The sequence below is a fragment of the Myotis daubentonii genome, chromosome 3 (assembly GCF_963259705.1).
Source record: "Myotis daubentonii chromosome 3, mMyoDau2.1, whole genome shotgun sequence".
NCBI lineage: Eukaryota > Metazoa > Chordata > Mammalia > Chiroptera > Vespertilionidae > Myotis > Myotis daubentonii.
In genome coordinates, this window is record NC_081842.1 from 165,055,092 (window position 1) to 165,083,028 (window position 27,937).

General features: G+C 39.1%; 1 protein-coding gene across 1 annotated transcript; it reads right to left on the reverse strand.

Moving 5' to 3' along the window:
* Positions 1-1,901: 1,901 nt before the first annotated feature.
* Positions 1,902-27,937, reverse strand: LHX8 (LIM homeobox 8). The gene is made up of 9 exons (XM_059689161.1): positions 27,690-27,937; positions 25,727-25,813; positions 25,140-25,301; positions 21,334-21,455; positions 19,107-19,327; positions 18,492-18,595; positions 12,469-12,564; positions 6,419-6,602; positions 1,902-2,580 (listed from the first exon to the last, which is right to left on the reverse strand). The coding sequence occupies exons 1-9, from the start codon at positions 27,768-27,770 to the stop codon at positions 2,504-2,506; spliced, it is 1,134 nt and encodes a 377-aa protein (XP_059545144.1). The 5' UTR covers positions 27,771-27,937; the 3' UTR covers positions 1,902-2,503.

Consider the following 27,937-nt stretch of genomic DNA (forward strand, 5'->3'; position numbering starts at 1 on the left):
TTATAGGTATTGACTTAGTGTAACTTCAGTTTCAATCTCTAAATTGGTGATTCAATTGGTTTGCATAGTTAAAACGTTATTTTTATCATCTTTCAGCTCTGAATGCCTAAGACAGTGGTCGGCAAACTGCGGCTTGCGAGCCACATGCAGCTCTTTGGCCCCTTGAGTGTGGCCACAAAGTTTCAATCACACTGTGCGTGCATGCTTGCATGTGGTATGTTGTGGAAGAGTCACACTCAAGGGGCCGCAGTTTGCCGACCACTGGCCTAAGAGATAACTACTTGTTACCCAGGTCTTTGCTAGTCCAGCAAAAGTCTACCTCCAATCCTCACAAAAGGTGCTTGAGCACCCCCAATTTTAAGCAAATAAATACCGTTGCCTGCATGCTTGCTAGTACATTGAGTATTACTAATATGAACATACTTCAATTCTTTCCTAATTTAAAGTTATAAAATGAGGACCTGTGACTGCCACCAATAAGAATGAAAATACAACCATATGTTTGCATCACATATAATTTTTTAGTACTTTCATACATATCTCATTATTAATATTAATGACTTTAGATGCAGGGTAAAAAAATCTCATACATTTTGACAGCTTTGAACCTCTTTGTTATGGAAGATTTACCTCAACGCTGGGCATTCATCTTTGGGAGTGAAAAGGGTAGTGATGTGGTTTGTAAAAACTCTCTGAACAGTCAGAGGGTGGTGAGCACAGAAAAAAAAGACAAAAGAGAGAGGAACTAACATTCGCAATCAAGCGCCTCCGGAGCCAAATGATGCCAATCAGATCCAGCTGGGAAATGCTATGAGCTGCTCACAGCGCAGAGCTTGGCTGGACTACAAGCGCTTTCCTCGACATCTGGTAAAGGTAAAGCTGACCTCACCACTTCATGCCTGGGACAGGTAGACTAAAACCCAAGGAGATTAGCGTCAATTTCACAAGATTAGATACAGTGACTATTGACTATGCTCTTTGTTTTTGGCCAAATGGATTCTAACTGCTGTAGCAGTTTAAAACAAAACAAAACAAAACAAAACACTTCTTTTCCTGCTTTCTCCCTTAGTGAAGTGTAGGTTTGTTGCTTCTGGGTTGAGGCGGATAGTAAGTTACCTCCACAGGATCGCATTCTGGTTGCATTTATGATTACCAGAATAGAATTACCAATACTCCATTATTACTTCCAGTCCTCAACCAGATGTAAATCTGCTAAGTTAAATAAAGACTTAAAAACTTATGATACTTAAGATTTTTTTCTCGTTACCTTTTTATTTGTCCTGACTGGTATATGAAAGAGAAGAAGTGGGTACTGATTAAGCTCTTTAAATCCAAAAATGAGTGAGAGCGGCACTACTTACTTTTGTAATTCCAAGACAAGCGTCCACTGCTACCTAGGATAAAGTCCTGAGGTTCAGGTTTCAGCTCAGAAACATAACCCCGAGAGTGTTCACAGGAAGAAAAAGTAGAGTTTCTGCCCGAGAAACGTTGCTCAGAAACTCCAAAGCCTTCTAGGCCTCCTTTATCAGCCCCGAAGACATACATTCTTATGGCGCATTTCTCATTTCTGACGGGGATACCCCAGAAGACCGTTTTTGAAAAGCGCTCTGCCTTTGCTTCCACATTAATTTTACTAGCGAGTCCAAAAGAGACCATCTGCCAAATTAGATGTTTTCATGTGTTCTTTTGTTGAGTAAGTGTAATCATCAACAAATAAGCTGCCTATTAAAATGTACTCACAACGCAGCTCAAAACAAAATGAACTGTTAAAATAAAAGTTGTTATATGTGAAAGACATTAGGGTCAACTTACTGTGGAAAACACACACACAAAAGGACAAATTGGTTGGAACTTTCACAATAATGGAAAATGTTTAATAAACTTAGAATGGTGGGCTTATTAAACCATAGTGTTATTTACAGCCGTAATTCATCAACCACAAACACAAGAACGTGTCTGCGTGGCATGCTACAACAGAAGCTTTATTCAGTTCATTCTGAAAATGGTGGCAAAGTAAATTTCAGTTGCAAATTCACAGATACAAGACTCAAAGTATAAAGTTGTATGTACCAAAAAAAAAAAAATACAGGTAATATTTATAACAATAACTTACAGATACAAACTAATGATAAACTACAATTTCACAAAGGATTGTAAACATTTTGCACACTTGTCAGTCCTTTCTTTTAGGCAAAGTGCTCTTTTGATGACAAATAAATTAACAGATACACACTAGAGTGAACTATTTCCAGACAATACAAAAAAAGTTTTGACTTGTTTTCTTCTTGTAAACATAAGTTTTACCAAAAAAAAAAAAAGAAAAGAAAAAAAAATCAATAAAAGTGTCTTGCAGGCCAACTGTAGATACATACCTGGGTAGCAAAGTGATGTTGGAAATGCTTTAGGTGTTAAATAAAAATTAACATTAATCTTTTCAATGGTATTTTATACATAATAAATGACAAGTTTATATCCTTAATCATTTCTATCCCTGAAAAAGAAATTAGGTATGACTTATTGGCAGTTGTGTCATTGAATGGGGTAACAAGGGCTGGAGTCCAAGAGTTGTTGGTGAATGAGCTACAAAATAGAAAGAAATTTGTGGATCAGTTTTGTAGGGTGAGTAAAACTGATTTAAAACAAACAAAAACAAGCCAAGGCAATGTGCTTTCATTACTCATTATAGCTGAGGGCACCAACCTACACTCATTCCACTGACCTCAGCAAAAGCAGTACCTTATTCAGCATCATGAGTATATTATTAAATGAGAATCTAGGATGGGTTTACCCCCAAATCTTTATTTTGGGCAACAAGATTTTGCCACTTTACTGTCCTCCATCCATACCCCATTCACTGCACTTTACCCTTCAGCTAGAAAGACTCATGAGCTTTGTCGGCAGAGATGTTGTCAGATGTCATATTGAAAGTGTGTTTATAGGATGACTCCCCCCAACCCCCAACCAAATTCTCATTTATGAATGTCTAACTGCCTCTTCCCTAAACATACATCAAACTACATTTGACTCAGTCAACACAAGTCAACACACCCAATTTTAATGCTAGTGTAAGTAAATGATTACAATGATATAGGCTCTGATTTTTTATTTAACTGAAACTTAAAATGAAGATTCCACTCTCAGCAATGGCTGCATTGCTTCAAACACAACCTCCCTCTGAGAGCAGCTAGGAAGCTAGACAACATTCTTTAAAATGTGTCTTAAGGCGTATTAAAGAGACCAAGGCAGTCAACTCCCAGAGGAGGAGAGAAATAAAATGAGACTATTTTCCCCCAAGTTAGTGACAATTTGAAAATACGTGTCTGAGAAGTTTAGCAGAGTATTCAGGAGTTAGACAAGCTGGATAGTGGAAAACAAATATGAAAGATCAGGGTCCACTGAAGAGAAGCCCTAGTTAAAAACAGCAGAAACAAAATAAAACAAAACAAGCTAAATCCAACTTGTAGCAACCCAGAAACACACCATCCCTTCTGAGGACTGATGCCTGATTGGATTAAGTTGCTTTTCCCCTAGCCTACCTCCCTGCCAAAGGCGAAACTAAATACTCTCTGGTGGAAGATATTACCCAGAGCTTCAAATTATTTCTAGTTTTTCATACCCAACATCTGAAGTGCAATAAAACAAAATAACAAGACAAATAAGAGGACATGACTTCGGCTTACAAAAAAAAAAAAAGAAGAAGACATGGCTTGGCTGAAAACAAAGAGAAAAAAACAATAATCGACCAGACCCACAAAAATCCTGATATTGGAGTTATCAGACATGGACGTTAATATAACTAATGTTAGTATAACAATAAGTTTATTATGGAACAAAATGACAAAATAGATTATTTCAGCATAGAAGTTGGAACTGTATAAAACAATGAAACGGAAATTCTTTAAAACTGAAGTTACAATAACTAAAATTAAGAACTCAATGGATGAGTTTTATATATTAGATAGAGTGTGAATTAGTGAACTGGAAAATAGAAGGAAATAACCAGATTGAAGCATGGAAGATCAAAAGGCTGGAAAATATAAATTTTTTTCATAAGGGCTGAAACAATATTTGAAGAGACAAAAGCTGAGACTTTTTCATAATGAAATACTTGAATGACATATACAAGTAGCACATCTAGGCACATATTAATAAAAGTGAAAACCAGAGAGAAAAATTATGAGAAAAAAGACATTTACTTTCAAAGGAACATTAATAAGACGAACAGTTGACTTCAACAGTATCAAGTTAATTAACCATCCATATTCTACACAAGAGAGACAATGGAAGCCAGAAAACAATGTTATCATATCATCATCGTGCTGAAAAAAAGATATCTGCCAACCTAGATTTCTACATACAGAGGAAATACCCGTTATAACTGCATCAAAACAAATACTTAGGAATAAACCTAACAAAAGATGTATAAGATTACTAAAGAGTAAAGTCTAGAATATAAGAGAGCATTTGAAGATGACCTAAATAAATTGACAAACTAAGTTCATGATATGAAAGACAATATTACCAAGGTGGTAGTTTCCTATGATGGATTGTTTCAAAATATGAACTTCTTTCCCTTTTTTTTGGGGGGGGGCAGGTAGAAATTGATAAGCTGGAAAAACTTATGGAAATGCAAAGGGTCAAGAATATGCAACACAAACTTGAATAACAATGAAATAGGAAGACTTGTTCAATTGCATATCATGAATGATAAGCCTAGCATAAGTGAAACAATTAGGTACTAATATAAAAGTAAGCACACCAATAAAACTGACACATTATTTGGACACTTAATTTATATCAAATGTGCTGCTACAAAGCAGCTGGGAAATTAGTATTTTTCATCAATATAACAATAAGCTTTGCTCTCAATCTCACACCACATACAAAATTCAATTCCAGATGGACTGAGAATCTAAATGTCAAAATAAAATAAAGTTTCTAGAAGACAATGCTGGTGGAATATCATCATTATCTTTGAGTAAGCACAAGTTCTTGAATAAGTCACCAAAAAAAGCACGGCCCATGGAGGAAAAAACTGATGAAATGAACTACATTAATATTAGGAACTGTGCTCAACCGAACATACCTCAATAGAGTAGAAAAAGGCAAGCCACTGAACAGGAGGAGGTATTTGCAACACATATAATCATTAAAAAAAAACTTTGTATGCAGAATATAGCAAGAATAAAAACAAATCAAGGTAAAAAGACAAGCTAATAGATCAATAGGCAAATGATATAAATAGGTTCTTCACAGGAAAATATATATAGATGCTCAATGGAAAAAAATGTTCAATCTCATCAGTCACTAAGGAAGAGCAAATTAAAATAATGAGATAGCACTACACAACCACCAAATAGACTAAGATTAAGAAGTCACACCATATGAAGTGTTAGTGAGGATATGGAGTACCTTGAACTCTCATATGCTGCTGGCCCAAGTGTAAACTGCTCCAACCACTACGGGAACTGTTAGGCAGAATTAACTAAATTTGAATATATGTATAGCTTATGACCCTATGTTCCATTCCCAGGTACATACCAAACAGAAGTGTGAATTAACATGTACCAAAAGGCATGTATAATGAAGTCCATAGCAGCACATTTATAAAAGCCCAAATTGGAAACAGCACAAATGTCTATCAGCCATAGAGTGGATAAACTGTCATATAGTCCTACAGTAGAATTCTATATAACAATGAAAACAAACAAATCACTGGTTCTGGCAACAATACAGATGAGACTCATAACCAATGCAATTGAAAGAAGGACGACACACAAGAATACATTCTGCGCGGTTCAATTTATATAAAGCTCACAAAGAGGCAAAACTAAAACATGAGTTTAGAAGTCAAGGTAATGTGACTTCAGGAGGGTACATAAGAGAGGATTTCGGAGTGTTAATCGTGCACTACCACATCTGGGTAGTATTTACACGGATATGCTCATTTTACTAATTTATCAAGTTTTATACTTACTGTGTGTGCACTTTTCTTATGTATGTTTTATTACAATAAAAAAGTTTCTTTAATAAACTAAGTAAACTCCAATCTAAAATTCTGACTGTGAATACTTTCTCTGACCATATGAAAATAAATTATTTAAATATTTGTCAGGCGAAAAACCAAACAAAAATGTTTCCTAAATAGAAATCAAGCACTAAGAGTCATTATCAATATTTGTATTTTAGCTGAAAAGTGAGTGTTAAATTTGTCCCTTAAAATATAGTCACAGAAATAAGAATGTTTGGGTAGTTTTGCTCTCTACTACACGCCCCTCCCCCCACCAACACACACACAATATTTTTTAGCTATTATTGAGGTAATATTTCAAACTGTGACTCTCATCAATAATCTAATATTTGAAGTTGTCAGATATCGACTCCTTGGGAGACAGCTGTTAAATGTTTGGATACCTACCATCCATATAACTATGCAGCGCAGTTAACATCGTCCCATCTTGGGGCACGTAGGCAGAATACGCCATTTCTTCTAACATGGGCGGAGACAGCCTGGAGGGTGGGACAGATGTGACTGGGGCAGAGGAGGAGTGGTTGGGACTGACATGTTTCTTGTGGCGTGCTCTACAATTCTGAAACCACACCTGAGGGAGAAAAGCAATGTAGCTCTGTCACATCAGCTTCTGAGAACATCACAACTCCATTTAGAAAGGGATGACATCTCAGTGGCTCTCCCATACAAGCACAACATAAATCTCAGTAAGTTTTAGAGAGTTCTGTAGACAGAAGAGAAACACCTTTTGTGCAAATATCAATGGTCATTTTCTTTACTCAATAACTATTTGAAGATGTACTTAAAAGCCAATTCTATACTAAACTAGGTGCTTTCCAAAATAAAAAGAGGCATGGGATCAAAGAATTCCAGACGAAGTTCCCTGGGTTTTACTCCTGGCATTTGGGACAAAAAGGAAAACAGAAAAAGCCTTTCAAATAGAACTTCAAAACAAAAACGAAACAAAACAAAAAACCCACCACACAAAATCCAACAACACTACTAAATGTATTCTTAGGCACCTGCTGGACTTATTTCAAATCTTTTTTCAAATGCCTAAAATCCCTACTGAGAACTTAAAGCTTTCTACAAACCCCTTGATTCAGTGATTCTAGGCACATTTTAACCTGCTGGCTTCAATTTCTCCTACTGAATACATAGGCTATCCCCTAAGAAGCATGTTAAGGTCAGGCTTACAATAAGCAAAAAACTAGTAATACTTAAGTAGAATAAAATACAAACAAATCCACTGGAGAAACAGTTCACAAAATGTAAAGAGCTAACCATCCTTTTGTCACTCTTTCCCAGAAATAAAGAAAGCAAATTCAGGGCAAGCAGGTCAGGTAAGTAAGATTAGATTGCCCCGAATGCTTCCAGCAATAAACTGCCTATGACTGAACTCCCTGCCATTAGATAAAACTTGGACTATAGAATGTTACTTTATTAAAATATCATAGTATTTATGTACCATCACACCAAAGATTCTGTAATGAGGAGAAAGAAAGTGTAAGGGGAAAAAAATTAAGGAAACTAAGAAAAAAATTTAGGGTTTGGGACAAAGGCTGGGGAAAGGTCAGGGACATACATCTTTGCTCAGGGCTGGCAAAAGGGAATCGGAGCTAAGTAACATGGAAAAGAAGGAAGCTGGGAAAAGATTTATCTGAAAAAGTTGGCTTGCCCAGCTGCTGTGGCTCAGTGGTTAAGCATTGACCTATGAACCAGGAGGTCATGGTTTGATTCCCGGTCAGGGCATATGCCCAGGTTGTGGGCTCAATCCCCAATGGGGGACATGCAGGAGGCAGCTGATCAATGATTCTTTCTCATCACTGATGTTTCTATCTCTCTCTCCCTGTCCCTTCCTCTCTGAAATAAAAATATTTTTTTAAAAAAGAATAGTGTCTATTAAAAAAAAGAAGAAGTTGGCTATTTCTAAGTCACACCCTGCCCTTGGGACTCAAAATAGAGGGCTGGTAAAGTATAAACTCAAAGGTTTAATGCTAAAGAAATAAAAATGAATGACATAATGGGTTGTGCAGCCCTGAGCAGGTGGCTGAAAGAAGTGCCCGAGGAATGTTTCAGGAGCGAGACTTGGACATGTGTCGAAGAAAAGGAGTGGGAAGTCACAGCCTTCTCCCCCATCTTCTGGAGTGTTAGACCCTTAGGTACCTATGCAGAGACCACATCCAAAGTCTCCACTCACAGTTCTCTCCACAGGCTCTGGAACAATGGGTGCCACTGCCGTCATCACCCAGCCATGAAAATACACTCACACATTCTCCAACGTGTAAACAGGAACTGCTGCCACCTGCCTTTTCCAGGACAGCACCCAGAAGACATGCACCCAGAGGGCACATCTAACCTAATATACATGGCACTGTGGTTCCCTGAGTATCTTCAGAGTATCTTACATCTCCAAAAAATTAAATATTGGATGGAACCTACTCAACTGTTTAAAAAAAATACAAGACTTTGGAAATAGATACAAAGAAGGCATGACATAAAGAACAAAATAGCTACCTTAATGCTGAATCAAATAGCTCCTTAGAAAGATCATCAACAGGTAGTCAGCAGAGAGAGATTTGTAAACACGAAGTGTCATGTAATTTGCACAGCAAAATATAGCTGATGATACCAGACTTCAGAAAATAACTTCTGATGTGAGGGCTACCAGCTTCGGATTTCAAATACAAGTCCTTCTGACACTCCTCACTGACTTAAAAGTTATTCCTTCTGCTTTGAAAACCTCTAACAAGAGTTACATTTTCTTCTGAGCTATTGCTTCAATAGTTTTTGAATTCTACATTGTAAACCACATAATCTAGAAGTAGGTCATGTAGACACTCTGCAAAAGAAAAGACATGCACCCAGAAGACATGCATAAAATTAATCTCTTTGGAAGCTCTAAGAGTCAAATATAAAAATAATGTATAAAAAATATGGATTTTAAATTATTTGAAAGCATGGCATGATACTGATTTAAGAAAGCTGAGTAATCATTTAGGAGAAAAAAATAGAAAAATCCCTTCCTCACATGTAACCAAATCAATTCCAGATAAATTAAAGTATAGGTGTGAATACCTTAAACCATAATGCTTAAGGAAACAAAAAGCCAATATTGATATCTCTCTCAGTAGAGAAACATAAAAATGGCCAAAGCTATAAGAAAATAAATATTGAGAGGTTTGAATACATAAAAATATAAAAAATTCTATGTGGTGGAAAAATGAAAAGAAAATTGATGATTAGGTGGTAAGCACATAATACAATACATAGATGATATAGTGTAGAATTGTATACCTGAAATCTACATAATTTTATTAACCAATAAATAAGGAAAATTGAACTATGAAAGTTTAACATGATAAATAGAAATCAATAAAAATAAGATGGGGAGAAAGGAAACAATCCAGTAGAAAAGTTGGCTAAAATAACTCAAATAAAGACATGAGATTTTCTGACTATCAAATTGGAAAGGACATTAAAGAAGGATAGCAATAAGGATTCAAATAGTCGGGGAAGAGCAACTTTCATAAGTAACTACTGACAGAATAAATTGGTATGGATTTTGTGGAATTGATTTTTGTGCTATCAGTTAAAGGCCCTAAAAATGTTTTATCTTTTGACTCAATAATTCCACTTCTATAAATGTATCCTATCAAAACTATTGAACAAGTGTGCAAAGTATGTATACAATATTGTTCATTGAAGCATTCAAATGATAATAAAAAATTGGAAGTAAACTAAATTATTCTATGCTCAGCAATAAAATATGTGCAGCAATAAAACTTATGTAGCTCTTAGTATGAAAAGATATTCCCAGTAAACATACTGAAAGAAATAGAACAGTTTTATTATTTTTCTAAAGGTACACAACTCATAATTCACCTATCTGAAAGGGTATGTCAACAGTGATTATCCTTAGATACAGAGTTCAAAATAAAATTATCCATCTTTATTCTATGATCTTAGTACAATGACAATCTGGTCTGTTACTAATTTCCCTCTAAGTAGACTTTAGCTAGTGAAGGTGAGACTGTCTCTATGTATCAGACCACTGTTTCTATCTAATCTTTGCATACAACCTAATCTGCATATTAGAATCAAGGCCTAGTCATTAAAACTCTTTTCATTAACTTTTCTAAAGTGTGTCCAGTGCTAGGAAGTAGGCTGGGCAAACAGATCATGATTACTACTCAAGATCACAGTAATTAACTTTTCAAAAATACTGTGAAGGACTATATATTTAAATTATACACACACAGGTATATCCTATATAATAAAAGTGTAGTATGCAAATTGTCCCCTCAACTGGGAGTTCAACTAGGGGGTGGGGCTGGCAAGGGGGAGGGAGGGAGTACCCAGCCAGCCGCTGCCAGCTGCTAGGGACCCTACCAGTGCACAAATTTTGTGCACTGGGCCTCTAGTATACAAATATTATAGTGTGGGGCAAAAGTAGGTTTACAGTTGCGAATATAGTAAACGGTTTATTCTTGTATTATTACTTATTCATTATTGCATTGTTTCCATAAGAACAATTGTTAACTTACTTTTGTAGACTCCATATGCATATATTTGTATGCTAGTACACCTTCCTTTGCTATCTTGTCAAAAATATTTAAATTCAATCCTCACATATCTTTTTCCTTTTTATTGAATTTATTGGGTGACACTAGTTCTCCAACATATCATCTATACACTGTATTGTGTGTTCACCATCCTGTCAAAAATGGTTCCATCACCATTTTCCCCCTCATACCCTTCCCTACACCCCACTCTCATCCTAATCCTCACATATTAAACGCCACTATCCAACAATATATACTTGCTCATACTACCGGTGACTGAAATACCTAAAAATTATATGAGAGATATCTGTCTGAGGTCTTTACTTCTTCAAATAATTAGAAAAAGGACTCATAAAACCCTCCATTTTACTTTGCTTTCAACTTCAAAATAATAAAATACATAGTAGTCATGAATCTGGCAGCTGCTGCAGAATATATAGCCTTGTAATAGACAGAAGCCCCAGCCAATTGTGTCTGAAGGACCTCGATGAAGGAAGCTTCCCTTCCAGCCACAGGAAATCACTTCCTCCAATGGTAGTCCATGCCATTTGGCTAGACTCTCCTACTGAGAAAGCTCTACATCATGAGTGAAATCTAACTTTTCCTGCATTCCCTTGCAGAGACCTGCTTCTGCTTGCATTAATTTCTCAACATTTTGAACTTTGAATGTTATTTAAAATTATTTTCCATTTCCCTGATCTCTCTTTAAGAACTTGGCAAGGTTGACCACCTCCATCTTGAACCCACCTCACTCCTTTGGCCTCCATAATGTTTCTACTCATTTATTCTGGCTGTTACGATGTTCCACTCAAACAGCACCTCTTGTCCTGCTCTCTCCCTAAAATCCATTCTTCACTTTTTACTGGCTATAATTCTTTCTAAAAGGTCTTCATCCAATCTCAGAGCATTAGATCTTTTTGCTTGAGTTCTGTTCATCCTCAAAAAATACCTGTTTACATGCCCAATGGCACCATCATTGCAGAATTAGCAGAGGGAAGAGGGAATTCATCTCCCTCCATATTACCAAACTAGCTTTCTTTTAACCTGAATATTCCTGTTAATAGCTCCATTCCCATGAATATTTTGACTTCAAATCTAAGAGTCACCTTTGACTTCTGCTTCCCCATTACAGTGTCTGGTCCTTTTCTTGTGTCTGCAGCATCCAGCACTTGCCATCAGTGGACAGTCTATAAAACGTTTCTTGATGAATTCTAGGCCACCTCACCCATTAACCTTCTTTTTTAAAAAATTACTCCTTTCCTGGACATCCCAATTAATCTGCTTATTTCTATCTAGCCTCTCCCAACCCTAATTCATCCCACGTGCTGTCAACAACCTTTTCTTCCTAAAATCACGTATCATGGCTTTCTCCTGAGAAGAAAAGAACTCTGTATTTACATACCTCTCCAAGATCGGCTCCACCAATTTCTTCTCCCACAATTTGCAAACGTAAATCTTACATTCTGACAAATTTGGTCTAGCTCATCCTTCCCTAACTTTGTTCACATCACTCCCTCTACCTGGATCTTTAACAGAGGCCATCAACACCCTCTACACACATGCACACTCACTCACATACACAGTCTTAGAAAAGTAGAAAAAACACTGACCTTAGAACCAGATCTAGCTTGGAACCTCGGTTGTCTTTTTTAGCCTGAGGACCATAGGGTTGCTGTGAGCAATGAATGAAGCAACTTGTACAAGGAGTCACTTAACAAATGACAGCCTAGCCCAAGCAGGCTAATTATCAAGTTAAAAAAAAAATTATTTAGAGTGTGAAGTGACCTGAAATGAGAAACTAATGCTTTGGCAAGTCTTCACAAAGCAATGCACACTCATAAAGACCTAGAATAGAAATTTCAGTATCTCTTGATTAATGTTTAAAACAATCACCTGTATCACCCGTCTGCTTAAGCCTGTCCTTTCTGCCAGTTTCTGGAGGGTCTGGGCATCTGGGTTGTTGTCCTGAGCAAACTGTGCCTGCATCACCTAAAAATATATAAGTCATAAGTAGCTAAAAAGAACCAATCTTCTGCATTTTGATGATAGGAGAGAAGACATGCACAAGAAAATGGGGTACTTATATTTTATTACTTGAAAGTCAATATGGGGATGTATGTATAAATGAGAACAGTGCACATTTTGTAAATTTACACATAAGTTGCTATGTTAAGATCTTTAAAAAATAATCAATTTCAACATGAAAACTTGTTTCTCAACTATGCTTTAAAAATAAGCTCACCTTTTCTTTCTTTCCATACTTTAACCCACAAGCATAAGCAGTGTTAAGTCTATTTACCTTTTTTCTGTTCTGTTAAAAAGTGTTAGCACTAGAGCCCTGGCCAGATGGCTTAGTTGGTTGGAGCATCCTCCCATACACCAAAAAGGTTGCAGGCTCGGTTCTTTGTCAGGGCACATGGCTGGGTCGTGGGTTCAATCCCTGGCTGGGGTGTGTACAGGAGGTAACCAAATGTTGTTTCTCTCTCTCTCTCTCTCAATCAATCAATAAACATATCTTCAGGTGAGGATTTTAAAAAAGTGTTAGCATTATAAAACTTTTAAAAATACAAAAATCATATACAATTATCTCCAACCTCTACTGAGCTAAATAGGTTCAAGGCCCCTACTACCATTTTTGTTAGTCTGAAAATAGTACACAGCACAACAAATGTATTCCACTTAATTGCAACCATTTCATCGTTGTCTTAAGCACTTGCTCTAAGCAAAGAAGTATCTGGAATCTTAAAAAGAGACACCCGTCAGCACTGAATAAGAATTCTTCAGGATCTAAACATCTATACATTGAAAGAGTCCCCAGGTGATTCTGATGTAAATCTTTGGCTTGGAACCACTGTGCTAAGTGCTGTGAGATAGCAGTACATGAAAAAACTGCTCCTGATCTCAACTTTCCAGGGCAGAGATTCAGACATGCCCATAACTACCAACAACATAAGGTTGAGAGAGGTGTGGAAAGCATTTGAAATCTTGCTTCCTGGCATATGTTATCACAGTTTGACTCAAATAAAATCTTATAAAAGTTAAGAGAGAGAGCCCTAACCAGTTTGGCTCGGTGGATAGAGCATTGGCCTGCGGACTCAAGGGTCCAAGGTTCAATTCCAGTCAAGGGCATGTACCTTGGTTGAGGGCACATACCCAGTGGGGGGTGTGCAGGAGGCAGCTGATCGATGTATCTCTCTCATCGATGTTTCTAACTCTCTGTCCCTCTCCCTTCCTCTCAGTAAAAAAAAAATCAATAAAATATATATTTTTTAAAAAGTTAAGAGAGAGAGAAAGAGATATAGAGAGAGTGCTTGTGGAGGGGGGAAGCACCAGAATAAATGCATAAATTAAGAGCTTTCAGATTTTTTTTCAGAAAAGTTTAACCATGGGAATCAAATGGGACATTTTTATTTTATTAGTTAAAAGTCAATCAATCCAGGGAAGTATTATCCTATATAATAAAAGGCTTATATGCAAATGAACCGAACGGTGGAATGACTGGTCGCTATGATGCGTACTGACCACCAGCGGTCAGTCGCTCAAGGCAGAAACTGCCCCCTGGTGGTTAGTGCACTCCCACAGGGGGAGTGCCTCTCAGCCAGAAGCCTGGTTCATGGCTGGCGAGCACAGCTGTGGTGTTGGGAGCCTCTCCTACCTCTGCAGCAGTTGGACATCTTCTGAGGGCTCCCGGACTGCAAGAGGGCACAGGCCGGGCTGAGGGGACACCCCTCACCCCCCGCCGAGTGCGTGAATTTCATGCACCAGGCCTTTAGTAAAATATATAGAAGTATAACCTGGCCGGTGTGGCTCAGTGGTTGAATGTCAACCTACGAATCAGGAGGTCATGGTTGGATTCCTGGTAAGGGTGCATGCCTGGGTGGTGGGCTTGATCCCTAGTAGGGGGTGCGCAGGAGGCAGCCAATCAATGATTCTCTCTCAACATTGATGTTATATTAGAAAGAAGAGAGGGAGTCTGGCATGCAACATGATAGTGCATGTCCATGGGCATGGGATGAGGGTGGGTGACCAACCTAACTAAAGACGTTAAGCTCTGCTGGCCTGGACACCACTGCAGCAGGCCATATGAATTACATTCTCCACTATCACCCTCATTTCATATTTATTATCTTTTGCCAGTGCCCATCTCAAAGGATAGCTAAATAAGTCATTGGCAAATTTAGTTTTCCCTAGCTGAAAGTGAGTTTTCTGAGGGCAAAGGGAATGTCTTATTATTCAAATTCCCCTTCCTGTCAATATGTTTGTGCTTATTTTTGTGATAGAATGAACCTTGATTGTGGGAGGAAAATCTGAAGATAGTGTGGTTCACCAATGTTCTCGGAAATCTTAAGAGGTTTACAAATTATGTAATTTTTTTTCAGTTAATTTCTCTCTGATTAGTGACTCTTCCAGAAAAAGATATTCCTGGCTTCCCGTCCAACTTTGTCCACATATTCACTATAAACAGTACCTATGTTTTTGGTTTAAAAATGGGTGGAATCAGACTAAAAGTTCATAATTTCACTCAGTTCACTTCATTCTTCCTTTTCTACTTCAAATGTGTTATTTCTTTTTTTTTTAATTTTTTTTAAATATATTTTATTGATTTTTTACAGAGAGGAAGAGAGAGAGAGAGAGAGAGAGTTAGAAACATCGATGATGAGAGAAACATCGATCAGCTGCCTCCTGCACATCTCCCACTGGGGATGTGCCCGCAACCCAGGTACATGCCCCTGACCGGAATCGAACCTGGGACCCCTCAGTCCGCAGGCCTACGCTCCATCCACTGAGCCAAACCGGTTTCGGCACAAATGTGTTATTTCATATGCAAATACAGTGGTGTTTATAGGAGGCTGAGTGTGTAAATTTCAAAGAGAAAAAAAATGAGCAAATTATCTTTGTGATTTTTGTTTTTTTTAATTTTGAAGGAGAAAAGCATTTGCTTTCAAAGCCACTATTGATAATTGATAGAACAAAAACAGCATGCTTTTCACAAATGCATTTCAAATTCACAAGTTTAATCATAGAACCAAATTACATTAAATAAAGCAATTTCTCATCAAGGAATAAAGCAAAACTTAAATCAACACTGATGGTTTAGGATTGGATTATGCTAAAGGAAAAGTAAGATGTACTTATCAGTGTTTAGCCTCAGAAAAAAACACACACAACCCTTTGAATTTGAATTAGTTTTATTATTCTCCAGTCACTAATGATGCCCAAACCCACCCTACTTTTAACATGGTCAAGGAATAAGCCTGTAGAGACACACATCGTTTTAAGGCCAGAAATTCTACCAAAAATGTCAGGATTCTGCAAAGTAGCAGCAGACCAACTGGATCTGAAAGTAGATTAAAGTAGGTGCTGACCTTGGCACGTTTAGCATTAACGATCATTGAGCAAGTGCATCTAACTACTACAGGCAAACCATAATAGTGGCTGAAACGTCTTAAATATCATTCCTACAAATAAAACAATATTTGAAATATTTTTTATTTTATTTTGTAAGTGTGAAATGACTTTTTCTTCCCATAAGTTTCTAAAGAATTTTGGAAATTTTTCTTGTTTATTCCTCCCATTTTAATTCTCCTGTTTAACTCTACTACTTCATGTATTATCTTGACCTACGGATTACCGATCATGCTTTGTTATTTTACTGAAAGGTAGGACAACTTGATAATGAGGTTACATCACCTGATTTATTAGAGGTTCAGACAAAATATAATAATTTAAGTTTTTTTAAAAAAATCTATAGCTATTCCAGATTCCTAAATTATAAAGAACCACTTGAGGACAGGATGGAGCCTCATTTTTTTCAGTCATTCCTGGAATAGGTGAATACCAGTAGAGATTGAATAAATGAGAGCATGCTTTGAAAGCATATCATTTCTGCTTTCATTTTTCAAAACTGATGATTCTGATACAGATTTTTAAAAACATGGTTCACAGTACATTTTTAAAAATATCTTCACCTGAGGACGTTTATGGATTTTTATATGGAGAGAAGTGGGGTGGGAGGAGAGAGAGAAAAACATTGATGTGAGAGAGAAACATTGATTGTTTGTTTTTTGATGTGCCCTGACCGGGAATCGAACCTGTAAACTTTTTGGTGTACGGGATGCCGCTCCAACCAACCGAGCCACCTGACCAGGGCCACCACACATTTTCATATAATAATGCTTGATTAAATAGTTTGTGTACATTTGCAATTAAAACCATAAGGCCATCTACAAGATTTGGAATCACACTCTTCTGTTCTATCTAGCTGCTGCTGCCATTACATCAAGTTTTGTTAGGCACAGATTCATAGTCTCCTCGGAGGCCCAGCAAAATGAAAAGACCAGAGGTTTGGGGAGCAGGGTCCAAATCTCTTCTCTGCCATTCCCTTGGCAATCTGCCCTGAGGAAAGTTCCTGCACCTCTTGGATGAGGCTACCTACATCAAGGACTTAAAAGAATTAAGGGAGAAAATGCAGAGAAATGCCTGTCATAGGACTGGGAGCACAAGGTTCTCCACAAATATCATTCCCTTTTTATTTAATCAGTATTTATCTTCCTATATGAGATTACCTAAAGTGGTTTCAAATTTTCACAATTGTAACGTTAATAATAAATTGTATATGATATTAGAGTTATCAGTTTTATAATTAAAACGATAGCCAGCCCTTATGGGAATGGCTGACTTTAAAAACAGAATATATTTTTACTAGAGATCCCATTTTCTCACACACCTTTTAGCTACTGGGTATTCTGCTGCCAGGAAATATCACCCACAGGTACTCATGTCTCCTAAGTTAGGGCTTTTTGTGATCTACATTGCAATCCAATGAGGTGTCCAGTAAAGCAAGGTTCAAGCAGAGATATATCTTTCATTTGTTTTATCTTCCATTTATTACTTATTGACCATGTATTCTATGCCTAAGTTAAGAAGTCCAAAACAATCTGAAAGTTTTTCAGAATGGCTTTAGATTTTAATGCCAGATTGCTTTCCAATATCATTAAGCTGCCTTGGAATATCTGTGCCACAGCAAGGCTGGCTTCTTTGTTAATCATTCTCAAAATAAAAATTATCTTCTTGAGACACTTGTATTCATCTTAAATACTGGAAAGTCTTAAAATATTATATGTGACTTTTCAAAAATTACCTTCACTTATTTGTTAACATTATATAAATACCCTTTAAAGTTTGAGCTAAGATGGATACAATGTATAAAACATCAAGCAATACATAGGAGGTGCTCAATAAATGCTACTTTACTGTAACATGAAATACCTCAGCCACATTAATCTTTTAGAAAACATAATTTTTTATCTTAAAAAATGCCAGAAAGAGTCATTACATGTGTAGACTTAAATATAAAGTAAGCAGTAATTATTTAATAGTTTTCTTGATAATTTTCATAAACCAAATCTATGACGATTACACTTAGGGCAACTAAGCTGAAAATAATCCCTCCCTTTTCAGGGGACATAATCAACCTACTCAGAAAATGTATAATCTTGTCCATTAAAAGACTCATTGCGGTTTGTTAAAAAGATGAACACGTCAGTGTCCCATAGACTCACACACATATTGTATGACTCTTTCTGTTGAATCCCCAAACATTTTGTTTGCTATTGCAATTATATGTAGTGATGTAAATGCCTGGGTTAGACTGATTTTATCAGGAAGTCAGGACAGACTAACATTTTGCTTCCACTTTGATGTCAATGCCAACAGATCCCAGAAAAACAAAGCTTGAATGAACATTGATAAATACTTTAGGGCCAAATGTGTATTTCATGCATTCACCAAGTTTTTCCCACACAAAGCATAAGCTAACCTTTTTGAAAACATAAACATGATTTTAGACAGCATAAAGTTGTTTTTTGGAGGGTAGGGAGGGGCTTCAAAAATCATAAATTCATTGTCACGTCTACCTGGAGCTGATCTGCCGTAAAGCTGGTCCGAGCCCTTTTTGCTGGTTTTGGATGATTAACATCTTGCTCTGTGAGGAGGGCACCTTCCACACTAATCCCGTTGCCTACATTTAAAAACACACCGCACATGTTGGAGACTCAGGTGGGTTCAGCAGTCATGCAACCAGAGGTTTCTTACGTCTATTGGCTTGGAGTAAAACTAAACATCTAGATTGCCAAACCCCTTAAGTTTTTAAACACACTAGAAATAGACTGTTAAAACAGTAATCCATAGGTAGGCTTGAACACTTAGTCACAAGGGCAAAACGTTAGAGGTACCCATCTAAAGCTCATCCTTAGGAAGGCAAAGATAGGGAAACGACCAGTTACAAAAAGCAAATCAGAATCTAAACTCAAGTCCTTAGACTGAGAATACTGCACAATGCTAATACACATGGCATGGCTTTCCCGGTAAATAAACAGATGGAGACCGCCACTAACAGTAAAGTGCTTAATGAGTTTTACCACAATTACACTGCACAAAATAATGCATTTAAGGGATCTGGAGGAAAAACTGTTTTTATTCCTGTATTCACTGTTCCAAAAGACTCAAAAGTATTTTAAGTATATATTTACCATTTTCCACTTCTCTTTTTAAATTATCCAGCATGCAGTCATAATGCACTCTGCACAGGACTTTCTCTTCCACCAAAGCAAACTCCTCTCCCGTGGAAAGTTGCCTTTTGCAAGAAAAGCAGGCAAAGCACGCCAAGTGATAGACATTGCCCTTGGCCCTCCGGACCCAGTCAGTAGAATGGATGTGCCTCCCACAGCGAGAGCAGCGAGTTCCATACCTTCTACATAAACAGAAGGGCGGGAGGTGAAGATTTAATGCTCGGTGACATATTCATCAGTTTGAGATTAAACCAGTGTGTTACATTACTCATTGGATTAAGCTAAGTATTTAAATCTTTTCAAAATAAAACAGGACTCGATTATTTTTCTAAGTCAGTATGGTAAGCAATCAGGATGCAATATGGTCATAATTCAAACCTATATGTAAAACAAAAACTTCTCATTATTACCTTAAAGGAAGATTGGATTTTTTTCTTTTAATATAAATGAAATATATGTTTCAATATCTCTCTTGTAACAAATATCAGTGCATTTTAAGAGACCCAAGATACCACACACACACACACACACTCCAGATTGAAACCGAAAAATACAAAAGCACACCACTGAAGATATAAATATTGATCTCTTAAAACCAAGTTGAGATCATTAGAAAATACTTTAAATACCATTTTTAAGTTAAAACATTGTAATATTTGAAATTGATATTATAAAAGAATGAGGAAAACAGAAATCGTTCACCCTGGAAAGAATGAAAGGAAGGAAAACTCAGAAAATATTTCCTTTGGTGAATAAACTATTGCATTGCTAATCACAGGAAGATGGGAAATATAACCTAAAACTTCCAGAGACACATCTGAACATTAAATGCAGATTAATCTTAACAAAATGCCAGATGTAAATATTTCTTTTTTCTCTTAGTCCAAGTGACTCTTTGCCACATCTCCTTTCACAATCGTAGTCATGGCTTGGCATATCCATGTCCGAGATAAGTATATATGTCTGTTGTCTATTCATTAATGTATCTTTAGAGGTATTGCCATTTTTAAAAAATTAACCTGAAAAACTGAATCCTAAAAACATATTTCAGAACATAAAATATGAAGCATAAAAACATCCCAAGGAACTAGACCTTCAGTAAGCCTCTGAAACCAAATCTTTCAAAAGACTTTAGATTACCATAAAACATTAAGATTAGCATATCCTAAATGAAAGACCAGGCAAATTGCTACTATTTTTTTGAGGAAATGGAAAGCATACCTGATGAGAAAAATAAATTTTTGGTAATTATAAAATTCTGTGCCTTTATAAAATAAAGGACTCTGGATTTTATGAAGTGCTTTCAATTACCTACCAATTTATTCAAATCAATTACTAAACTCTCTGAAATCAGTTTTTGAAATTGGGAATAAACAACATAATTTGTATTACAAACTTTATTATATAGTATTAACTTCCCAATTTCACAATGAACATTCTTCTTCATTTGGAAATGCAAATTTAAAAATATGGTAATTTTTTAAAGTCATGCTTTAAAAATGGGTTAAGAATTGAGTTATATCCTGGAAGAAACTGTCTATTTAAATAATTACAAAGAAATGACACAGAGAAAATGTTACATTTAATAACTCAGGCAAATATAATCTCACAAAATAAAGGTCGAAGAACAGACAAAAGAAACAGGATTTTTAGGTGGAATATTTAGATTTGGTACATTTCTGATACTGGAACAGTCAATTCTGATTAATTTGGTTTATCACAGTCTCAAAACTGCTGGCATTTTATAGGTGTATAACGAGGGGTCATCCTACAGTAAACAGGTAAAAGCTTAAACAAAACCTGGATTTGCCCCCCATAATTATTTCATCTTACCACTCTCCCAAACCAGGGGCTTTCTCATGATAAGTCATCTTATATTTCATATTTTGTATCTACGCACAGCAAAGAAGTTCTTAATACCTAAACATTTCATTTGCCAAAGTGGGAATAACTATCTAAAAATCATTTTTGTATACTGAAGTCCTAAAACATCTAAACATGCTTATTTATTTGTTGTAATACAAATGATACCTCAAAGATATAAAGCATTCTCATTTTGAAATCTATTACATAAGAAAAACTGGGCTTCAATAAATAACACTGGACAAGAAAGTCTATTTACAAAATTCTCTTTGCATAATAATTTTTTAGAATATTTACTTACTAAAAAAAAAAAATCACAGTGTACCTGAAATAATCAAGTTTGCAGAAAATGTCCTTGTCTTTAATATAACAACTGGTATGCCTTCCTAAGGAGGTTCTGCAGACACTGCAGGAGAGACACCGAACATGCCAGCACAAGTCATTCACCTGTGAAGGAAAAAGGGGCAGGATGAGAACTCACTCTAATATTTAAGAGGATAGTCATTGGCTTTGTGTATTAGGCAAAATTTAAAAAGCTGGCCCCTTCATGTTTTAATGCACACTCTGAATGTTTCCATTGAAAAGGTGTGATTTACACAAATATGTGTGTAGATATATCTCCTTAGACCCAACCAGAAAATCACAGTAACATATTCTACATTTTGTGTTAAAAAGGTGTCTTTTTTTTTTTAATTCCTTTAAAGATTTCATGTGTTTTTTGGTTTTTGTTTTTGTTGTGTTTTTTTTTAAATGGAACTTCTATGAACACAGGGAAAATTCCTGAACACTTTAAAGTCCTACATACTGGTTTATTTTTTCTTTTACCAAATTCTTCCCACCATGAAACTTGTTAGCCAAAGAAACCAAACCACATAACTTCTCAATCTACTTTTTTGGCCAAATTATTATACAGTGTACACTGGTTAAAATGAGAGAGGAAGACAGTGATAAAGAAGTTTTCTTAAGATAAATACTTACCCTTAAAAAGAAGTCAGGGAATCCATTTTGCTTACAAAACAGAAATGCTAAGGTAGATGTAAATGTTGATATGGCAGAAGCTCTGGCTCCCGTTTAACATTAAATAAGAGAGTCAAGGAGTAAAGTATTGCAAACCCTACTTAATGATTTGACTACTGGAGAAAAAAATAAAGCTAATTATAAGTGGTTTTAGAAAGGCACCCAAGCATTGTTTGCCATTTATACTTCCAGAAATGAGGCATAAAATGGTGACTTAATAAATCACAGCCCTTTATATTTTCTAAGTAAGAAGGTGAATATTACCAGTTCAGGGAACAAATCGTAATTACCCCTCACCATAAACTGTTGCCATCACTCTATAAGCACAACTTTAACCTTGGAGAATAAACATGAGCATTGGATTGAACTTGCCTTAATGCAGTCTCCTAAAGTTTGCTCTTGTGAAATGGACACAATGACTAGGTTTATGCTTAATTAAGTTTAATGTAAAAGAACAGCAGTGATGCAAAAACAAAAGTTACACTCTACAAATGGATCTGATGCTTAAAATAGGAATTAGGTAATTTGGAAAAATATGAAATACCTTTTGCTACACTATTTCATAATAAAGATGATCTGTCCAAATTCTATCAGATTAGCACTACTATTCATGAAATATAAAAGGTACTTTGAAGCTGAAAAAGAAAAGTTTCACTGGCTTTTAATTAGTTATGTGTCTCTTTCCAAAGCATTAGTGAGAGTATCATTTGGGTAAAATTTTTAAAGTCTTAAGTTTTGTTATAAAAGATGTATATAGTCACTATACTGGAAAACAGCAAAGAAGCAATAAAAAATATTAACAATGGTGAATACTGCCCTGGAAATAAATATATATTTCCATTCTATTTTTTTCCTAAAAGGGGCCCAATTAAAGATTAGAAGTATGGACTTCCTTTCATATTCCACTGTTTAGGGCCTTCTTCTGCATTTTTATCTTATCCAACCTTTAAAAACAAACAAACGAAAACAAAGGTAGATTCAGGCTTTAGGGCAGAGTTATGACAACCCTCCAATTCCCTAAAGCTAGACCCAGTGCCTGATTTTCCACTTTCCTCAAAGTTTACTTTAAAAAACAACAACAAAAACAACCTCTTTCATCTTCCCTTTCCCCACCTCCAGAGGAAAGTAAGAAGAGAGCCTTCCCTGAAGGCTGGTATTGATCCAATCTGTACATGTACTAGTATATGAATGTAAGACCAAGCCAGAAACTCACCCAAACAACAGGGCACTGAAGTATGCGATGGGGCAATAGATGTATCTACTTCCTCTTGTACTTTTTTGTGCTAACTCCATTTTATTTGCCTCATGATATAGTGTTTTTCTATATTAAACAATTTACATCCTCAAATACTCTACTACATTCAACAATAATTATTTTTTAACCAGTGATTTTAATTCAAATATGTCTGGATAAGGACTCAAAATGGGGGAAAAAAGAATTCAGGGTTTTTATATAATCATAAAGTATTAAACTTTTGTTAGAGCTAATATACTAATATGTACAAGAAGGTAGAATAAGACTGTACATGTAAGACTTCATTGGGAGGACTCCAGTCCTATTACAAAGGAAAGCTTAGGTAACTTAGATATTTCATGTAATGCAAATATATAATAATATAGACACATATTTTAACGTATATAAGATGAACACTAGAAACTATTTCAGAGGGTGTGTTAAGAGTCACTTTGTAATAGGTTTTTCTTGATCCTCTCTACTATGAAGTGTTAAAGCCTTTATAGATCCCTTTAGAAACATTCTTAAATATTATACTAATTATTGAGAGGGCTCATTGAAAATAAGCTCCTTTTTGATCCAAAAGATGCTTTTTAAATATCCAAAAAGGCTCCATGTCTAGAAACATTGAAAGGGGGATCTTAAGAATGCAGATTTAAAGAGAAAGCCATGTTAATTTTTCAGCTTTAAGAATTAACCACTGATAAAAACAAACTCAAGTCACTTTTCAAAGAAGCACAAAACTTCTTTCGGTGCTTGATGCGGGTTGTATCTATAGGGTATCATTTCCACTTTACAGATGAAGCAGTTCTGATTGAGGTAGAAATTTAAAGAACCCCACTAACTTGCTTTTTGAACTCAGACTCTTCGTAATTAATATTATTTTTTTTGAAAAGCTGGGGGTGCGGGTTTGGTGGAGACAGAATAGAAAGTGAACTGGTTTGCTACTAATTCAGTGTAGGAGAGACCATTAGTTTAAACAGTGGTTTTAAAGAGCGATTGAAGTTGAAAACCCATGGCATGAAGATTAGGACACGTGGGACCATGATCCCGCAGGCAATGCCATGAGTAACCGTGCCTGCCAGAATCTATACTCCAAAACTCCCCCACCGTATTTTCAGAGAAGTAAAACAAATTCAGACAGACAGTCTACTCTCAAACCGTTTGAAGCACTTCATCCCAGGCTTCTCTCTTTTTCTTCCTAACTTGGCATCAATTTCCATTTCCTCCCCTACACACTGGAGATAACATTTTTTTAAAGCATTGGGTGGCCTTTAAGTATTAAATCTTAATGACAGGAGTGAGGTACTGAAATGGTTTCAGGTAACAGTAAACAAACAGAAGACTATATGTTAAAAACATTAAAAAAAAACCTGTCCAGAAAAGAGCCTTTTAGGGCAATTTACAATGGTTCTCACCAAAGTAGACACTGCAAAGTGGAATCAGCCGACATGTTCCGACCTAGAACTCTCAGAAGCAGGCCGGTGTGGGGATGTTACCCGGGCGAGGGACCTAGGGAACCCGGGGCTCATGATACACAGCCAGGCAGACCCCGTTTCAGAAAGGGTAGAAGGGTTTCTCCATTTCTGTTCCTCCACCAGGTTGGCGGCTGACTCCGGTACACACACCGGAGGTATCGAGGTGTCTGCACTTCTAGACGCAGACGGTCACACGGGAGCTCATTTGCTACAACTTGGGAGATTCTAAGACTTCTTCCCCAACTCTTTCCCACCGCGGGAGTTGCCCTGGACTGGTCTGTTTTGCTTTGAAAGCCTACAACCTCAGGGGAGAATGCGAATGGAACAGAGGGAACAAATAAACGTCTCCCTTTTCCCAGGGTTCCCAGGTACCCGCTCCGGGGCCTGGCGGCTCCGCCCTACCTTGAGAAGGTACTTGTCCACGATCTCCAGGCCGCAGCTGTTGCACACACACTTGCCAGGGGGACAGACGGAGCCCGAGGCCATGGACCGGGGCGAGGACGACGGGGACAGCGGGGCCGAGGAGGAGCACGAGTCCTCGTCCCCCGCTCCCTCGGGGCTCACCTGCAGGAAGCCGCGAGGCGCGGTCGCAAGCGGTTCTAGACCCCTCCTCCCCCTCCTTATCCCACGGATCCCTGGGGCTCCCCCACCGCCTCCCCCTTTCTCCAGCAACCCCCACCCCCACTTTCTGCCCAGTTCGTGAGGTCTCACTTCTCTGCCCTCACCCCCCGTCCAGAGTCCAAGCCCCAGCCACCACCCACGGGGGTTGCGACCCCTGACCTCCAGGACCCAGAGCGCCCCACAACCCTGCCCAGCTCGCCACGCCGGCTCAGCTTTCCTCCCCGCCCCGCCCCGGACCCTCCCTCCACCCGCTCCCCGCGGGCCAGTGGGGCCCGGGCAGGAGCGCGGGACAGCGGCCCTTCTCCCCCGGGCCGCCTCCCCGCCTCGGCCAGGTCTGCCAGCACCTGCGCCCCTCCCTCCCCACTCACCAGGCCCTCTTCCCCGGCGCTTTTGCGAGTCCTCCCGGCCGCCAGGGCTGCAGTCCGCCCGCACTCTTCCGACATGAGCCCCCGGCGCTGCGGGGCGGGAGTGGGGAGAAACAGAGGAGAAGTTCAGAGCCCGCACGCCCGGCGCCGAGCCTCCGCTGCCTCGCGCCCCGGGCGGGCTAATGAAGGCGCCGCGCGCCGGCCGTGCGTGCAGCCGTCAGGGCTCCCGGGCCGGCTCCGCGGACCGCGGCGGCGCAGCCCCGGCGCGTGGCGAGGCGAGGCGGCCACCCGAGCGCCGAGGGCTCGCCGGGCGCGCGGCGGAGCTCTTGGGGCGCAGGCTCCCCAGCTCTCACCGGGGCGCGCCGGCTCCCCGCCCCCCTGCCGGGGGTAACAAGTTAATAACCATCATCCCCGCACAAAGCACGTTCTCTCCAGACGTCAATCACGGCGGGGCTGGGCTCCCCGGGCTAAATGGGGTGCACGGAGGGGAGAGGCAGGGTGGGAGAGAAGAAAGGGGGATTGGGGAGGGGATGGGGGAAGAAACTTGATTTCTTTAATAACCTCAATTAAAAGAGCAAGACATGTTTTTTTTTAAGGGGGCTTTTTGAATTGGATAGCCCGAAAGGTGAAGAGGTTTAATAGGACACTTGAAGGCTAATTACAGCGGGATTTAAGAAGCCTGGTGCTTGTTCCGATGACAATTTGAATGAAAATGCTTCAGATTCGACCGAGCCAGCAGCCCTTTGGTAAACTTGCAGCAATTAGAGCTGCGAGTGATTTACACTCGTTTCTTTCAGGTGTAAATTGCCACTTATTACTCAGTAAGTCAACATTTGAGCCACTAAAGGATTATTTTTAACCAGCGCAGAAAGCGTATCGAATAATGGAAAATATCCAGCTGAATTTAATTTGTGCCATTAAAAAAAAAAAAAACCTCACCCAACCTCGGTCAACACGTTTTAAAGTAACAACGCTCATGACGCAAATGTTTCCGAGCGTTTGCTAGAGTTTTGTTCTTCAACGAAAACGCAGCCTTAAGGGGCGTTTTCTGCCTGCTTTTGCGAAAACTCGAGCGTGCTGCCGGGTGGGGTGGCGCAGTGGAGTGCGAGGTCCAGCGGCCCGCAGCTCCGCATGTCGGACTCTTCGCCTCCCGGCCGCCCTCCCTCTGCCTGCACCCGGCGGGGTGCTGCCGCCCTGGGCACCCCGGCCCTGCGCCCACCCGCGGCCGCGTCCTCGCAGACACAAAGGGAGCTGAAGCCGAAAAGCCCTGTGTTCGCCGGGGTCCCCCGCCGGTGTTCCCGCCCGTGTCGCGCAGCAAAGAGGAGTCGGCGCTCCAACCGGCTCCAGTTGATTTTCAAATTTGAAGTGGGAGACACCCATGGGTCCCGCCTCCAGGGCGAGGTGAGAGCTTGTCGGTTCCCCGCATTTCCTAGACCAACGGTGCCACCGACTCGCGTACTCTGGGGTTTGCTTCTTTAGGAATTTTAAGCAAAACAGCACTCCCGGCGCCCTGGGGCCCCGGAGGCCTTCCGGGAGCCGCGTCTCTGTCTGTTTTCGCGGTGGGCCCGCCAGCGCGGATGGGCCCGCGAGCGTCCGCCGTTGTTGGATCCCCCCACCCCCGATAGCCTTCCGGACCCCCCGATTCTCTCTCCCCGACCGCCACGATCACCTCGGCAAACAGAACAAAAACACGACTCACATCTGTACCCGAGAGCGCCCTAGTCTCGAGGCTTCCTCTCCCAAATTACAGTCTCCAAGTCCATGCTTCAGGTTAAGTGAGCTTGCGGGGAGGGGAGGCAATGATTACTGACTAACGCTACTACGTAACCAAAAAAAAAAAAAAAATTGTCAGGTCTGAAGATGAGGCCGTCACAGGTAATTTCTGAACCTCGTCTAGAAGCCCCAACAGCTCGCGTTTCAAGGAAACGGCGATCCCGCGGGTCGGGCCCAGCGTCGCCTCGCTCACCTTCTCGGGGGGAGCTGCCAGCTCCGGCACGTCCTTTTCTTCTAGTTTACACACAAACCTCTGATCGCTTTTCCAGTACATGGCACCGCCAGGGCTGCTTATCTCATACCAGCTCCGAGGGTCAGAGGCTGTCCGCGTCCGCCGATCCCCCCTCCCCCGCCCCCGGGCGCCAATAAAAGCTGACACCCCGAAGAGGGAGAAGCTACCAGCCAGTCTTCCGCCGCAGAGGCCGCCCTGGCCCTACCCGT